Source organism: Nyctibius grandis, chromosome 3, assembly GCF_013368605.1.
Source record: "Nyctibius grandis isolate bNycGra1 chromosome 3, bNycGra1.pri, whole genome shotgun sequence".
NCBI lineage: Eukaryota > Metazoa > Chordata > Aves > Nyctibiiformes > Nyctibiidae > Nyctibius > Nyctibius grandis.
In genome coordinates, this window is record NC_090660.1 from 32,387,417 (window position 1) to 32,404,737 (window position 17,321).

At 43.9% G+C, this 17,321-nt stretch overlaps 1 protein-coding gene across 1 annotated transcript in view; it reads left to right on the top strand.

The window, feature by feature from the left end:
• ABCA13 (ATP binding cassette subfamily A member 13) overlaps positions 1–17,321 on the top strand; it is a 209,456-nt gene that overhangs the window by 3,407 nt on the left and 188,728 nt on the right. The window contains exons 2-3 of the mRNA XM_068396499.1: positions 3,293–3,386; positions 5,127–5,250. Of these exons, the coding sequence (XP_068252600.1) occupies positions 3,293–3,386; positions 5,127–5,250 (218 nt within the window). The remainder of the gene's footprint in view (positions 1–3,292; positions 3,387–5,126; positions 5,251–17,321) is intronic.

Consider the following 17,321-nt stretch of genomic DNA (forward strand, 5'->3'; position numbering starts at 1 on the left):
TGAGCCTCTGGTGACCTGCTATGGTATACCAAAGGGAGTGTCAGTGGTGGAAGTCCAATTAATTTCACAGCTATCTTAAATATGAATGACTGGTCCTTAATGCAGCCTAATAGGGGAAACGTAAGAAACAAGAAGGTCCAGAAGGAGGGTATTTCTATAATTGGCTGAGTGAACTAATCTAGATTTTGAAGTCAGAAGCTTGCCTTATTCTGAATTGATGAAAAATTTGTTTCTCCATTAGCAGGGTTTTGTTTTGTCTCAGTTAATGGGAAACACAATATGTTTTCTGCTTTTCTGTTGTGGTAAGCAAGTAGAATTTTTCAGATACCATAACTCCTATAAAACTGTTTGTACAAGCTCAGAAGTGTCCCACAGTGCTAGTAGCATGCTCTTCCTCAATTTTAGTGATAAGATGGTGTGATGTTTTTGATCCTAGGTCTACTTCTCCAGAGACATTTTTAGCATCTGTTCCGTCCCTCTGGGAAGGCCTTTGTAATGATGAAAAGTTTTTGAGTCTATCCTTTCTCTGCTTTGTAGCACAAATAAATCCCTCTTACCAGCATATTTAATCCCCTGCATTTTTTGCTTGAAACCCTCTTACTAATTATGAATAATGTGTTAGATTTCCTTGACCAAAGAGGTACTCCCACCAACAAGTGTCCTAGTGAAATGCTGCTCCAAATTCATGTCTTTTTTGTTAAGGCCTAGATTTAGCTCTATGCAATAAGAGTAGCTTTTTTATTAACAGTTTGGATACTGGTGACTGAGCCAGTATGTAAAAACATTCTTGTTCTTCCCTTATCATGAGTACTTATTAAATATAACCAAGAATCTCAAGGTTTTTTGATCGGTAGGTGACAATCCGTGACTTGTTTTGGCCATGAGTCCAGTCCTGAACTTTCAGAAGTAGAGCTGCCTGGAATCAGCTGGGGTGGCTCCTCACCATGGTTTTATTTACATGACCTTGTGTTTTGTGCTGGTTGTACTGAAAGAGCAAAGAGCTGGCACAGTTATTTTAGTGCCCAACACTCACAAGTATGATTCTGGATATTGTGCAATGGACTTAGAAGCTATTGAGCCAACCAGACTTCCAACATCTTTATTTATGCTTGGTCTGCTTGCAAGAGGTAAAGGAAGCCCCTAGTAAAAGTCCAGTGCAATAGGATGGATAGAGAACAGAACCGCAGGCTTGAAATCAGAAGACTTTGTTTAGTCCACTAGTTCCCCAGAGGTGGTCCCCATGATGTAGAATCCCAGGTGGTTTCTCTAGTTTACAGAAAGATGAGTAGGTGCAAAGAAGGGCAGATGATAAGAAGCTCTATCCTATCTAGAGGGCATTATCAAGTGAATAGCTAAATACACCTACAGCTACCTGCTCACAGGTGTCAGGGCCCTGAGGGCACTGGATAGGTCTTAATGGCCTGGAATAGCCTCACTTGGGGCCTCCAGCCACACACCCAGCCCTGCCCCTATTTAAACCCAGTCTGGGGCCTTCTGAGTGTCGTCTCTGGCTCAGTTGTGCCCTCATGTGGTCTGTGCTGGTGATTTCAGGGCTGTGTCTGACCCTGGCCTGCAGTTTAGCTTCCTGACTTGATCTTAGCCTTGTCTCATCATTGAAGACTTACCTGGAGATCCAGGCTCTCTGTTGAACCTGACTGCTGTGGACCAGCCCACTTGCCTTGCTGGGGTACTGTAGGAGAGGTCCTGCGTGATGGGGACCCTGCTGCCCTGTCACCCCCTTTGGCTCTGTGCCCTTTAGGGAGCAGCTGACTCGTGCTATGCCCTGACCACCAGCTTGAGCCTCCTCAAGCCCTGAGGTAACTGCCAGGGACAGCCTGCAGCTGTCCAGGGCCTTGTCCCTACAAACCCCCCTGAGCTCTGGTCTCCTACAGCCCTGAACCCCTGCCTGGGCTTTCTGTGGGACCTTCCCCTCCATCCCCTTGCCAGCCACTGGCTTTGGTGAGGGAAGTGGTGGTAGTGTATGTCTACAGGGGCAGCCTTGACCCTTTCCAGCCCCTCATAGGCAGCCTCGTGACACCTCCTTCAAGTCTCTTCTGCAGTATCCCTTTCCACATCTGCTGTACCTGCACCCCTCCAAAACAGCCCACTGATACCCTGTAGCAATGGCACCACTCCACAGCAAGGCCTCTCCGATCCCAGATGGGAGGTGTGGGGATGAACCTACCAGGGAAGGGAGGCTGCTGCCAGGGCCTTGGGGATGCTGCTAAGACTTAATGGCCCTGACCAGCCTCACCTGGGTCCAGGGCTCAGCTGAAATGGGGCTCCTGGACCCTCAGCTCCTGCCTGGAGCTAGTGGGATTTGATTTGACTCTGACACAGTTTTGACATAAAAATCCTCAATAAGATTCAAACAAGTTAACAGCCTCTAATGTGAGATCTTTAGTGTAATTTGTCATTTCTCCTGCGTTTGTTACTGAATTCAGTATTCACATTTTCCTAGCACTTTTATCAGTGAATTTAGAAGTCCTTTGAAAGCTGGCTGGATGGCAGTTTCTTCCTTTTTGCAGCTGCAAATTGAGACAATTGTTTTTGGTTTCTTTTTTCCCTCTGTGCAATCCATTTGGGGGTTTGCAGCCTCTCTGCAGACGTGCAAGCACGTATTGTGTATGTGCAGTTTTCTCAGAGGATATGTATTCAAAATCTGCCAGTCCTGCAGTGCACCAGCTTGGTTGCATTTTCGTTGTGCCCCTGGAAATGGGAAGGCAGGGAAACAAGAAGCATGGTGGTGGGCAGCCACAGGCCCGTTGGCTTGGTCTCACAACGCCCTGCTGCTGGAGGTGACGAAGGCAGCTTTTGGAGAGAGGTGACTGCAGGTGAAAGAAAGGGTGTAATGGCGGCAGTCAGGGAGCCAGGGGAGGAGAAGGGGGTACACTGCCCGGCAGGCTTCAGGACAGCAGGCTTCAGGGGAGCGCGAGGAGTTGCAGCAAGGCGCAGAATGCTGCTGGCTTCTTGGAAGGCTCACGTATGGGAAAGCTGGATGTCACTGTCATCACGTTGTCAGAGTCACTTTGTATTCACCGGAGGGAAATATCTGCGAACACTATAAATAGAAGTAGTGAAAACTGCTTTTGTACTCTGAAAGCAGTGTATTTGGCAAAGTTATAAGGGTTTTTAAATAGAAGTCTTAATTAATAATTTGCTTTTTATGATCTTATTTTCCCTTAAGTAGTCAGTTCTATAGTGGATATTTAATGTTTTTTGATTAAAAGATATATGAATTTTAATGATTTTTTTTCCCAAATACTGACAATGTTTTGATTTCCCTTTTCAGGTCCTGTCTCTCTCTGAAATACTTTGGCCATGTGTGCTTTTCTTGATTCTGGCTGCAATCCGCTTCCAGGAGCCCCCAAAATACAAGGAAAATTGTATGTTTCGTTTCACCTGTGTTCTATTTTGGTCACCTCTGTTTGTGGAAGTATTTAGGAAATATTAAAGATCCCCTAGAAGAGGTGACTTAAATGTAGTGGAGTCAATGGAAAGAACCCTAGAGTGGGATTCAATCTTGTCTAGCTGTGGATCTGAGCAAGTCATATTTCAGTGGGAAAGAAATACAAAGTTTAAGGGTTGATTTGTCAGACCAGTTTTAGACATCTACTTTGGAGTAAAGTAGGTTGCTTGGGTTTTAGTTGTACTTACTTCTTTCTGTTGGCTAATGGAATTTAGATGACTGGCTCAGACGTAGATAATTATGCAGTAGATGTTAACAGTTAGACAAGATGAATCTTACCTCTACTCACTTCCTGGGATTTAGAATGAACATTTTGTAGATGGTAAATTCTTCCATTTCCATCAACACTTCAAAACTTGTTATGACTGCCTCCACCCTATAAAGTTTTTTTGCTTTTATCTTGTCAAATGTTAACTTCATTCAGAAAATAATGACTTATGATATTATAGTCTATTGAGTTTATTATTCTGTTATTCACAGATGTCAGTAAACTAGGGATAAACCAGCTTCAGCTACATTAGAAGCCAGTATGGTAAAACAGTTATAGATCTGTGGAGTGAAACATCTGGACAGAATCTAGTGTGCACTATATACATTTACTTTAGACTATCTCTAGTCGAGACCCAAGGATGCAATGCATGCTAGTGGTTTGATAACATTAGGTGTTTTCTTGGAGTACATCTGTTTTGTTTTAGCAGAAAGGGATCCAGTGTATGTGCTCAGAGAGTTTTCTGCAATGTGAACTGGTGTGCTAAATAAAAATAATGATAATCTGCAAATGGCACTGGTCATTCACAACTCAAAGTTCGTTATTTTATGCATCAGGTACAGTTCCTGAAGAATGGTTTGACTAATGGTGCAATTTCTAATGGTATATGTCTCCAAAATATTAGCACGTGAATTTAAGTAAAATTAGGATTTTTAAATGTTATGTATATGTATAAAATTAGCCATTTCTGCATCTTTCAATTCTGAATATTCAGTAAGAGTGCTAGCCCAAATGCTAGCTTTCTCGTCTACTTCTCATGTTATTCCCTGGATTTTGAGGTAATGGCTGCCAAAAGAAGGTTATCCAGAGGAAGGGGGGAATGACCCTCACTTTCTCCATTTTAGCTGTTTTAAACAAAGAAATTAAATTAAATAGGAACCCTAAAGCTCTTCCTTATGTTTCAAAATAAGCAAGAAGTTGCTTTATATTTTAAGGGTTAAATTCTCAGAGAATATGGAAAAGTTGCTGTTTAGACTGTCTTGATGGAAGTAAATTCAGACATTGTTGAATACCAGTTCCATCATCTCATGAAAGCCTCATGGGATAAAAGACAAAATACTACTTTGTGAAAAACTCTATATTTTAATCTAGGTCACAAGTCATTTTGCGCAGAGAAGCTAGCAAGCCTGTGATGTTGCAATGGCATTATGACTGTGAAAATCAGCTTTCCAAAGAGTTCTCTTGAATGTTATCCTGTTGTCATAGTCTGTCACAGAAGTTATCCATTTTCTGTGGTAAGTTAGTTGTTCTTAAATGGAACACCTGCTATTGATACAACTTCACTGTTCACAGGTGACAAAGCCACTTTCTAGGAGAAGGGAAGACAATGTGATGGTATAGGTTTATAACTGCAATGTTACTGGTTTTAATTCTGCTGTTTGGTTTTAGGTTACTTAGAAGCTCGGGATTTGCCAAGTCAGGGCCTTTATCCTTTCATGCGGGCTCTTTTCTGTAATGTTGGTTCAAGATGCAAGAATACGAGTTACACGACACAGAAAACCAACCGTTTACGGTAAGATATACAAATTTGACAGAGCTGTCAGTATCACAGTGCATCTTTTTCCACAGCAAAGATTCCTATTGTTTTGTTGATAGGTAGAATAGGAGCTTCATTACTCTGTACTAAAAGTTTCCTTCAGTGTCCTTATAAATACAAAAGATGTAGGGCCTCTTCCTAATTTTTCTTTGCCTTTCATGGTGTTTCATGCTGTTATTTGACACTAAAAACTGGTTTTGGGGAAAACTGAAGAGGTACCTTGTGATATTCCTGTCCTTCACTGCTGCCATGTGAGAGCATACTTTTATCCTTCACTAGAAAGTCTCTTATTCTGTGAGGGTGAGGTTGAGCAACAAGAAGTATATCATATATGGATTTAAACTTTGAGTAGTTTGGGAGCATATATGGTGGGAGAAGGAAACAGAAAAGCAAAACAAGGATAACTCTTGAGTAAGAAGACCCACAAAGAGCCAAAAAGGAATAGCAGAAGCTCTGTATAAAAAAACTTAAAAAAGTAGTCTGTAAGAGGGCCTTGTCACAGGATCCCAGAATGCAGAAAGAAAAAAGATGAACTTGCCCTTTTTCTTTAAGAAATGTAGCAATTTCATCTACTTCAAAGTGTTGAAAAGCATTGAGATCCAAAAACACTTATGCAGATTAGCTGAAGGATGTAGTCATAAGTATTGAAAAATATATAATAACAAGGCAAATTAAGGTGAGCTAGTCAGAATATATGTGTGTATATATGTATGTTTATTCTCAGAAAATTGAGATTATCTACCAAAAAAGATCTTAGAGTTTTGAGCCAGGTAAGTGTGTAACAGCATCAGGTTTTTATGGTTTATTATTGTAGGAGTTTATAGATAGCAATAAATTCAGCATGCAGCAAATTGGAAAGCTTCAGTATCACAGTAATAGGCCATAATCCTTACTGGTTGATCTAGACAGTCTGTTCTAGTAGTTATATTACGTAGAGAGCTGTTGATTGAGCCTAAGACCGTGCAAAGTAAATCTAGTTTATGGGCAAACACTTTTTACATAAAACAATAATTTATTAGTAGAATTAAAAATGTAACTTTTATATACAGAAATAACAGTGTTACAGCAATATCCCTAAACAAAAATTCTCCTAATAATAACAATAATAATACAGTTAAAACTGTTACACAACCACTTAGTTTCTACTCCTTTCCGTGGGGTTATGCTCTCCTTTCCGCTGCTGCTCTCATCACAAGGTCAGTGGCTGTGGTCTGATGGTGGTGGAGTTGTTATGGCAAGTCATGATCTGGAGCCCTTTACCTGGAGGCATGTGGTATTGATGGCTCGTTTTTCACTCAGGGTGGACTTGAGGTCACTTATGTTTGCCAATGTGGTTTTTTTTTACCTTGATTTTTCTTCATTGGTCTGCAGCTCTATGATACCTCTGAATTTATATGGTACATCTGAATGTATATGGTATCTTTTACATATGTGAGGTACCTGTTCTTTTTTCTTGACACTTGTAAATTGGCTTTGTCTGGCTATAGTTCTGCATTTTAACTGGCCACTGGTGAGCTGTTTATAGCCATGGGGCCCTCAGTGCCAGCCTGTGCCCCATCTCTTATCATCCTGCACCTGTATTCCAGTACAGTGCTTCCCGTGTCTCCACTTCTCAAGACCTCTACTATTACACTGGGCCTGTGTTCCTCTGCACTGCTTTGCTATGTTAATAGTAAATATCTCATTTGGCGCTGAATGATCACTTGCTACTACTAACTGTATAAGACTGTGGTGGTATTATACCATGACAAGTGAAAGTAAAGCAAATAGCCATAGTCATCTGGCCAGGAAAAAAAAAATTTAAAACTAAACCAAGTCAAAAACAAAAGTGCAGGCACATTAAAACAAGTTCAGACAAAGCAAAGGTGGCAAGCCTCTGTGCCATGGTCTTGTAAATTCAATACAAAGCCTGTAGCCTGTTACTTGCAGTGGCAATACTATATGAGCGGGTTATAGAGTTAAAATAGCTGTTGACTTTTTAAAAAATTGTTTCCTAAAAGGATAATATTTATTTATATCACTAGTCCAGATGCCATCTAAGTGTGTTAAACTTTTAGAAACTATGAACTATATTGACTGCTCTGCATGATTATTTACACTGCTTTGACTGAACTGCCCAAATTATATTTCAGCTCAAAAGAAAAGCAGGAAAGAATTTCCTGGAGGCAGTCTTAGACCTACTTAAGAACTGGAGAAATTATTCAGTGGCTTTCATTTTTTCAACTGAAAAATAAAATGCATGCAGGTATGCATATTTATACACTCAATAGGCTACACTGAGTAGCATATGTCTAGGTAAGGAAAAGGGGTAAAAAGGTAGGATGAAGTTCATTCTGAGGTCAGACTGTTCCAGCACATCCATCAGTATAAATTAAATCAACCTCAGGGCTCTTCTGACTTATGCTGTCTGCCAACAGCCTTAGGAATACAGGCTGCCAGCTTGATCAGCCAAACATAACTGAATCCTACAATGTCCCTGTGTTGACTGGAGAGAAGGGGTGGCACAGGAATAGTAATACCAATTATCTTCCCTTTGAGGATATATATCAAACCATAGGTAGTTCTTTATGATAATTTTCAGGGACATTTTTGTTTATTAAGGGTAAATCAAAGGCTGTGCATAGTTTGCATGGACACTTAACCCATTTGTTTTCACAGTAAGTACCACATCAGTGCTATCAGTATGAAATATAGTTGTTATCTTTTGGAAAAAGTAATTCTATGACTTCCGTTGGAACCTCCACAATGAAAGCCGTAAACCACCCAGATAACTATTTGTCAGTGAGCAGCCTAAGTGGGGCTGACCCAGGGGCTGAAGTCATCCTGGTGCAGGCATGCCCTCACAGATGTGGCACCATCCTCCCAGGTAACATCCTCAGAAGATAAGCCAGGCGAAGGCTACAACTACCTCATTAACTTTGATTTGCAGCAAAATCTGCCACCTCCTGTGATGCCTCGGAAAACATCAATTTTTCAACAGCTCGGAGGCTTTGCTCCTTGCTCCTCTCTTCAGCTGCTGCAAAAGCTGCTGGCTTGCAGCTCTTTGATGTGATTCCCTAGCCTGTTACATCCAGCAATATTTCAGAACAGAGGAGTAAGGAAATATTTAGGAGGTATATTTAGGAGCTCCCATGGCAAAGGACATTTTTCCCTGCTCTTTCCTGAATGTTCCACCCCGCACCTCATCTTAATGAAGCACAGAGTAAAATTGAGAACCTGCAAATAAGATAAAAACCATGCAGCACAGTGTCCTATGGCCTTACACCCACACCCACAAATGAGAGTGCATGTGCATGGAAACATAACGTGTTCCCAGTACTCTTAGTTCCACTGCTAATCTTGCAGAATGTGGTGGGATTTGCCCTCGCAGCTGACTCCTAGATCTATGTTTGATAGACTTCTCAATACCTAAAAGAAAATTAAGCTTAGGTTTTCTTGGACTTAGAATTACAAAGATCATGAAAACAAGACTCTAAAATGTTATTTCTAAGCACATTAGTTTATTTCTCTTTATTTATCTACAAGTAGTAGCAGCCTGAGCAGCCCTATCCTGTAGATGTGTTGGAGCTTCAGGTCTGTCTCTGGCATCTTCTCCTGGACAGATCCCTGGGACCCATGTGGTAGCTCTGTCTCCTTTTGCACCTGACTGGACTCCTGGACTCATCCTGCCCTTTGGGGCTGTTGCTGGAGCCTGTGACCTACCCCCAGGTCTGCCTGCTGGCTAAGATCCTGGGGGACAGTGCCCCATTGGTGAGGGCATGGCTTCCTCCAGGGTCACCTCAGCTCCTTGCTTGGCACCCCGTCATGGAGCAGCCCCACTCATGCTAGTCCCTTTCTTGTTACTGGTTTTATTGATACCTGGGCCTCTGTGGTTCTCTTGTGGAGTAATATCAGAAGAGCTCATGTACAAGAGCAGGTGTGGAAAAACAAAATCAAGGCAGGTCTAAGCGACACTGGTAACACTTGCACAAGAATTGCTTAGAGGGTCAAATTTTTCTTTAATGATGTGTATCTTTAAATGGAAAAAAGAAATAATTCTGCAAGATAGCTGTATGTCTGCAGCAACTTATTGGAATAGTAATCCTGTGTGGTCTGGGCCAGCTTTTGTACTCTTGTGCTATGTAGTTGGAAAACAGAAACCTAAGCGATTTTTGTGATCTTGCTTATAGATTGTCAGAGAATTGGGGAGAAAAGGAATTTGGAGCATGAGTTTTCTCCATTTTATAGCCAGTTAAGAACATCACTTCTTTGGTTCTTTTTATTTTTTTTGTCCATTGCATTTTAGAAGGGTTTAATAGTATGTAACATGCAGGGGAAAGATCTTTCTGTGACAGACACACAGTAGACTATTGTCCAGCATGTGTATTGGTGTTGATGGAGATGTCATGTCTCCAGGCTGTCCTGAGATAGTGCAGAACAGGAGCCAGCACAGCTGCGGCTTTGCAATATCAGAGAGAAATTTTTAATGTGGTGACAGGGGTGAGGTTCAGACAAGAGTTTGCTGAGAGGCTTATGAAAATCACCAGTCTAAATGGCGTTGCACATCATAGCTGAGATCTCAGATGAACTCTGAAATGTTCTTATTGTTATCCTGAATAACTGGGTAATTTGGACAGAATTAGTGTTTCTGAGTCATGGCTTTAGGAAATGCCAGTTCCTTTTACATGCTCAAAGAGATGTAGAGTCTTTTTGCTCTTTCGCAGTGTTTTGTCAGGGTCAAAACTCGTATGAATGTATGTCTTTAGTTTGATTTCTGTCCCCTCATGCAAGTATTTCTGGAAATGCACAATTAAGGGAGGAGTTACCATGGATGATAATGAAATTACATATGTATGTGTATATATATACATATACACCCCCACCCCCCCGCCTCCTTCTAACATCCCAGTTCTAATTATATGTGTCCTTGTCTACAAATTACTGGCTTCCTCCTTCTATCCTTTTTGTCATCCCTTGCTTCTCCTCTTTAGTGTTCCTAGCAGCTGCTGCTGTTGACTTCCTTTACACATACACAAGTAAGTTAATGTTGCCTTCTGCTCCAGAAAGCACACATTGAAGGCTCTTAGAGAGAGTAGCAGTACAGCAATCAAATATTTTTTTTGGCACACTGTCTGAAAATTGCTTGTCTTGGCTGTCCCTGCAGATGGTTTTGAAATCTAGTTTCTTATCTTTTTGGCAAGACGATAACATCTTCCTGCAATTTTGTATTACTTGTGCTGAATTAAGAAACTGGTAGTATCTCATAGCATTCTTATTAGAAGATAAATATGGTCCCCTATTACCACTTCGAAAATATATAAAATCCTTTAAAACTTAGCATGGATATTCAGCAAATAGAACCTCTTTAATATTTTAATCTGTTTCATAAAACTGAGCCTGATAACTAATATCGTGCCAGTTGCCACTTCCTCTTGCAAAGGAGGTTGCACTCAGCTCCAAGAGTAACCAGAGGAAGGGTTGTGGAATGACAAAAGAAGGGCATGAGTGGCAGCTGGCTGACCGCTTCAGCCCTGGAAATCCCCATAAAGCTAATAGTTCAGAAACAGCACGTCTGAACGGCTGTTCTTGTCCTGCTCAGAGGCTTATGCTTGGGTGTGTGGCGTTCCTGTGAGTTTTTCAGGTTGCACGTGCCACCTTCTCTTCTGTGATAGATGGCTGTATGCCTGGGTTTTGGTCCTTCTTCCATACAGAATCACAGAATCACAGAATCACACAGAATCACAGAATGTTAGGGATTGGAAGGGACCTCGAAAGATCATCTAGTCCAATCCCCCTGCCGGGGCAGGATTGCCTAGACCATATCACACAGGAACGCGTCCAGGCGGGTTTTGAATGTCTCCAGAGAAGGAGACTCCACAACCTCTCTGGGCAGCCTGTTCCAGTGTTCAGTCACCCTTACAGTAAAGAAGTTTTTCCTCAAATTTAAGTGGAACCTCCTGTGCTCCAGCTTGCACCCATTGCCCCTTGTCCTGTCAAGGGATGTCACTGAGAAGAGCCTGGCTCCATCCTCTTGACACTTGCCCTTTACATATTTATAAACATTAATGAGGTCACCCCTCAGTCTCCTCTTCTCTAAGCTAAAGAGACCCAGCTCCCTCAGCCTCTCCTCATAAGGGAGATGTTCCACTCCCTTAATCATCTTCGTGGCTCTGCGCTGGACTCTCTCTAGCAGTTCCCTGTCCTTCTTGAACTGAGGGGCCCAGAACTGGACACAATACTCCAGATGCGGCCTCACCAGGGCAGAGTAGAGGGGGAGGAGAACCTCTCTTGACCTGCTGACCACACCCCTTCTAATACAGCCCAGGATGCCATTGGCCTTCTTGGCCACAAGGGCACACTGCTGGCTCATGGTCATCCTGTTGTCCACTAGGACCCCCAGGTCCCTTTCCCCTACACTGCTCTCCAACAGCTCTGTCCCCAACTTGTACTGGTACATGGGGTTGTTCTTGCCCAGATGCAGGACTCTACACTTGCCCTTGTTATATTTCATTAAATTTCTCCCCGCCCAACTCTCCAGCCTGTCCAGGTCTCTCTGAATGGCTGCACAGCCTTCCGGCATCTCAGCCACTCCTCCCAGTTTTGTGTCATCAGCGAACTTGCTGACAGCGCACTCTAATCCCTCATCCAAGTCATTAATGAATATATTGAATAGAACTGGTCCCAGAACCGACCCTTGCGGAACTCCGCTAGACACAGACCTCCAACTGGACTCTGTCCCGCTGACCACTACTCTCTGGCTTCTTTCCTTCAGCCAGTTTACAATCCACCTCACTACCCGATCATCCAGACCACACTTCCCCAGTTTAGCTGCGAGGATGCTGTGGGAGACCGTGTCAAACGCTTTACTGAAATTGAGATAGACCACATCCACAGCTTTACCATCATCTATCCACCGGGTAACATCCTCATAAAAGGCTATCAAGTTGGTTGAGCAAGACTTCCCCTTGGTGAAGCCATGCTGAGTGCCCCTAATGATCCCCCTATCCTTGATGTGCCTAGAGACAGCACCAAGAACAAGTTGTTCCATCACCTTTCCAGGGATGGAGGTGAGGCTGACTGGTCTATAGTTACCCGGGTCCTCCTTCCTGCCCTTTTTGAAGACTGGAGTGACATTCGCTTTCCTCCAGTCCTCAGGCACCTCTCCTGTTGCCCATGACTTAGCAAAGATGATGGAGAGTGGCCTAGCAATGACTTCCTCCAGCTCCCTCAGCACCCGCGGGTGCATCCCATCAGGGCCCATGGATTTATGGACATCCAGGTTGCTTAATTGGTCCCTGACCCAGCGCTCATCAACCAAGACAGATTCCTCCTCTAACCTGACTTCTTCTGAGGCCTCAGGGGTCCAGGGCTCCTCAGGACAGCCTCCAACAGTATAGACAGAGGCAAAGAAGGCATTCAGTAACTCCGCCTTCTTTTTATCCTCTGTCTCCAGGACCCCCACCTCATTCATCAGTGGGCCTACATTGCCTCTAGTGTTGGCTTTACCTGCAATGTATTTGAAGAAGCCCTTTCTGTTGTCCTTGACCTCTCTTGCAAGATTTAATTCCAAGGAGGCCTTAGCTTTCCTAGTTGCCTCCCTACATCCTCTGACAACAGACTTATATTCCTCCCAAGTGGTCAGCCCCTCCTTCTACGATCTGTACACCTTCTTCTTCCACTTGAGTTTGCCCAGCAGTTCCCTGTTCAACCATGCAGGTCTCCTGGTACCCTTCCTTGACTTCCTACCTGTTGGGATGCTCTGATCTTGAGCTCGGAAGAAGCAGTCCTTGAACGCTAACCAACTATCTTGGGCCCCCTTACCTTCTAGTACCCTGTCCCATGGGATTTCCCCTAGCAATTGCTTGAAAAGGCCAAAGTTGGCCCTCCTGAAGTTCAGGGTTGTGATTCTGCTAGCTATTCTGTTCCTGCCACATGAGATCCTGAACTCTACCATCTCATGGTCGCTACAACCAAGGCTGCCCTCAACCTTCACCTCTTCAACCAGACCCTCCTTGTTAGTGAGGATCAGATCCAGCAGCGCTCCTCTCCTAGTTGGCTCATCCACCATTTGCATCAGAAAGTTATCATCAATGCACTGGAGGAACCTCCTGGACTGAGGATGGCTGGCTGAGTAGGCCTCCCAGCAAATATCAGGGTAGTTGAAATCCCCCACAACAACCAGGCCCTGTAATTGAGAGACTGCTCTCAGCTGCCTGTAGAAGGCCTCGTCACCCTCCTCATCCTGATCCGGTGGCCTGTAATAGACACCCACAACAGTATCACCCCTGCCAGCCTGCCCCTTAATTCGCACCCACAAACTCTCAACTCGCTCCTGATCCGCCCCTAGACAGAACTCAATACATTCTAGCTGCTCACTCACATAAAGAGCAACTCCACCACCTCTCCTTAGCGGCCTGTCTTTCCTGAACAGGACATAGCCATCCATGACCACATGCCAGTCATGCGAGGCGTCCCACCAAGTCTCTGTAATTGCCACTAGATCATAGCCCCCCGACCGAACACGGATTTCTAACTCCTCCTGCTTATTCCCCATGCTGCGTGCATTGGTGTACAGGCATTTCAGGGAGCGAGCTGGGCACACCGATTTCATCCCAGATTCACCCCCTGATTTCACCCCAGGGGGATGGGGGGCCTCCTGGTCTACCTCAACACTAGAGCATTGCCCCAGTGGTGCAAGCCCAGCTACCACCCCATCCCCCTTCGAATCTAGTTTAAAGCTCTCCGAATGAGCCCTGCTAATTCCTGTCCCAAAACCCTTTTGCCCCTACGACATAAACCTTTCCCATGTATCACTGTCACGCCTGTTGTCTTATAAAACCAGCCATTATCAAAGAACCCAAAGCCCTGCCTGTAGCACCAGTCTCGTAGCCAGGCGTTAATAGAGAGAATCCTACTATTCCATCCCACGTCATCACCTGAAAATGGAAGGAGGGAGGAGAAAACAACTTGTGCCCCAGACTCTTTCACCAACCGTCCTAGGGCCTTGTAGTCTTTCTTCATCCCCCTCAGACTACGGGATGCAGCTTCTTCCCCACCTGTCTGGAAGATCAGCAGGGGGTAGTAGTCTGTGGCCTTCACCAGGTTGGGGAGTTGCCTGGTGATATCCCTGATTCGGGCTCCAGGCAGGCTGCAGACCTCCCTGTGATGGGGGTCAGCTCTGCATATTGGGCCCTCAGATCCCTTTAGGAAGGAGTCTCCAACCACTAAAACTCTTCTCTTCTTCCTTGTGGAGGAGGTAGCTATACGCCCGTCAGGTTTTTCTGACTGTGGTGGGACCTCTGATATAGGTTGCCTCTCCACCACATCCCCGTTGGACCGGCTGTATTCCACTAGGGCTTCATATCTATTGCTCAGAGGCACCTGTGGAGGCAAGGTAGGCAAGGAGGGCACTCGCCTTCCCTACATACCCTAAATATCTACATCCCCCTACTGTTTCCCAGCTCCCTCTCCAGTTTCACCATCAACTTGCTTTTCTCTGCGCTTCTTCCTGGAGCTCTTGAGAGCCACCGTGCTCCAGGTGCTTCCAGCTATTTTCTTTAATGTTTCTAGTCTGTGTATCTTCCCCAGTGCCATGTACTCTGTGGGACGCCTCACAGGGCAGTGGCTTGTCTCCCCAGTCCTCGAGCTTGGAGACACTGAAGGGACAGCCCAGCTGAGCTTACTGTCCTGCTCAGGCAAGGGGCAGAGCAGGAGGACTAAGCAGGCTGAATGGTTTCTGGGCTGGGTTTACTCACAAGAGATTCAAATTAACAGAAGTGATTAATATGCACATGATTCAGCCTGTGTTATCTGGTGTGCTTCTGCTATATATCAAACAGGTGGCTATAGCACATAAAAGTAGATGCCAAGAGGGTTGGTTTTTGTTCCCCTGCTCTTTATCAAGCCTAGCTTTGCAGATCCAAGGAGCAGCAGAGGCAGCGATGGGGGTAGAGGAGACGGAGTTACTGACTCCCCTTGTCACTGTTATCTGTGCAACCTGCTGCTGGCAAGGAGGACAGGCAGCACCAGCAGCCCTGGAGGCAGCGTCGAGCCCAGCCGTATGCTGCCATGTGAGCAAAGTGTCCTTTTTCTCCAGAGCATTATTGTTTGCAGTGCTTCTAAAACAGGGAGATTTGTACACGGGGATGCCAGGCTTACGTCTAGGATGGAGGAAAAACAACATGGGTTGAAATACTGCCCTTATGCTCCACTTCTCATTGCGTAGACCTCATTGCAGTCTACAACTTCCTCACAAGGGGGAGTGGAGGAGTAGGCATTGACCTCTTCACCCTGGCAACCAGTGACAGAACTCGAGGGAACGGCAGGAAGATATGCCAGGGGAGGTTTAGGTTGGATATTAGGAAAAGGTTCTTCACCCAGAGGGTGGAGGAGCACTGGAACAGGCTTCCTGGGGAAGCAGTCACGGCGCCAAGCCTGACAGCATTCAAGAAGCATTTGGACAATGCCCTCAGACACATGGTGTGAATTCTGGGGCTGTCCTATGCTGGGACAGGAGTTGGACTCGACGATCCTTGTTGGGTCCCTTCCAGCTCAGGACATCCTATGATTCTGTGATTCTCTGTATACTTGTGATTATTTTAAGTGACCTTGTTTTGTGAGTTTAGTTGTCAATTTAAAGTTCAGCAAGTATTTTGAAAAAAAAATATGTGGAAAATCATGTGGAAACTGAGCTAGAGTATTGTTTTTTAAAATTTCTGACTCGATTTGTGTTTTAACCAATGTGGTGGCGGTTATTCTGGTCAAGCGCTCGCCACTTGTTCATGCTCAAAAAGCACAGTGCTAGAAAGTTTTCAGTGTGTAGTTAGTGTTTTTGTTCTGTGCCAAATACCAGTGTTTCTAGTTGTCTGAAATTTCAGGCAGTAGGTGTGTTAGTAATGTTGGAATCTATGTGGTAGTTTTCAAAAGCAATAGCTAAAATGCAGCTATTAATCACCCTAGAAGCCACCTTCTGAACAACAGAGACCTGCTTTTTAAAAGTCCATTTAAAAGGAAAAAAATGTGGTGAGGAATTGTTCTGCCTTTAATCCATTGAAATTTGAAGCTGGTGAAAGAGTTTTCCAAAATCCTACTAGCTGTCAGCCAACTTGGGATCAAAATAAACTGCACTGAACAATCAAGAACTTGATTAAGATTAAATTTTCTCCTCATCCCTTAGTCTCAAGTTGCAGACAGCTCTGTGGGTGTCTGAACAAACAAGGATCAGGGAGGGAGAGAAAGAGAAATGAGAGAATCAGAAAGTAGTGGCTGATGTTTTTACTTTGGTTTGTGAATCTCTCTCATTAGGTTTTTCATTACCAGTAAGTAAGAATTGTGCTGAAAACTAGCATTCACATCCAAGTTTGACAAGAAAGGAATGTAACTCTTTATGTTTTTGTAAGTGGGCTTATGTGACAGTTAATTGTGCTTGTAATGAAAAATAGCAATATTTTTGCCACACAGGATTTCACTCTTAAGATAATTTGAACTTCCTATAAGATAAAACAGAATTCAATTGCCTAGTAAAATGCTAAAGATGATTTTTTTCATTGTTTATGGTGCTTTAGCAGAGTTTAAGTAATTTTGTCCTGTAAAGAGATATTTAAATGACACTGACTTCTGATTTAATCTTTGAAGTATTGTTAGAAAATTGTTATGCTATTGAGTAGCCACCAGATGGTAGTATGATAGAGTTACAGAGATAACATGTACCAGGGGTTTAGCTGTAAGCTAAAATTAAGGGAAACCCAGTAGTCATAATAGGATACTATTTTTATAGGTCGTTGCATGTATTTGAAAAAAACAAGCTGTCATATCCCAAATGCAAACTGTATAGGTTTTCCTAACAACAGACACTTTTTGTGTGTGAGTCAGCATATGGAAAAAATATGTAGCCAGATACATCTTGAGTGCTATCACAGGGCATGTACAGGACAACCAGGCGATCAGGCCCAGTCAACATGGGTTTATGAAAGGCGGGTCCTGCTTGACTAATCTGATCTCCTTCTCTGACAAGGTGATCAATCATTGGAACAGGCTGCCCAGGGAAGTCACCATCCCTGGAGGTATTT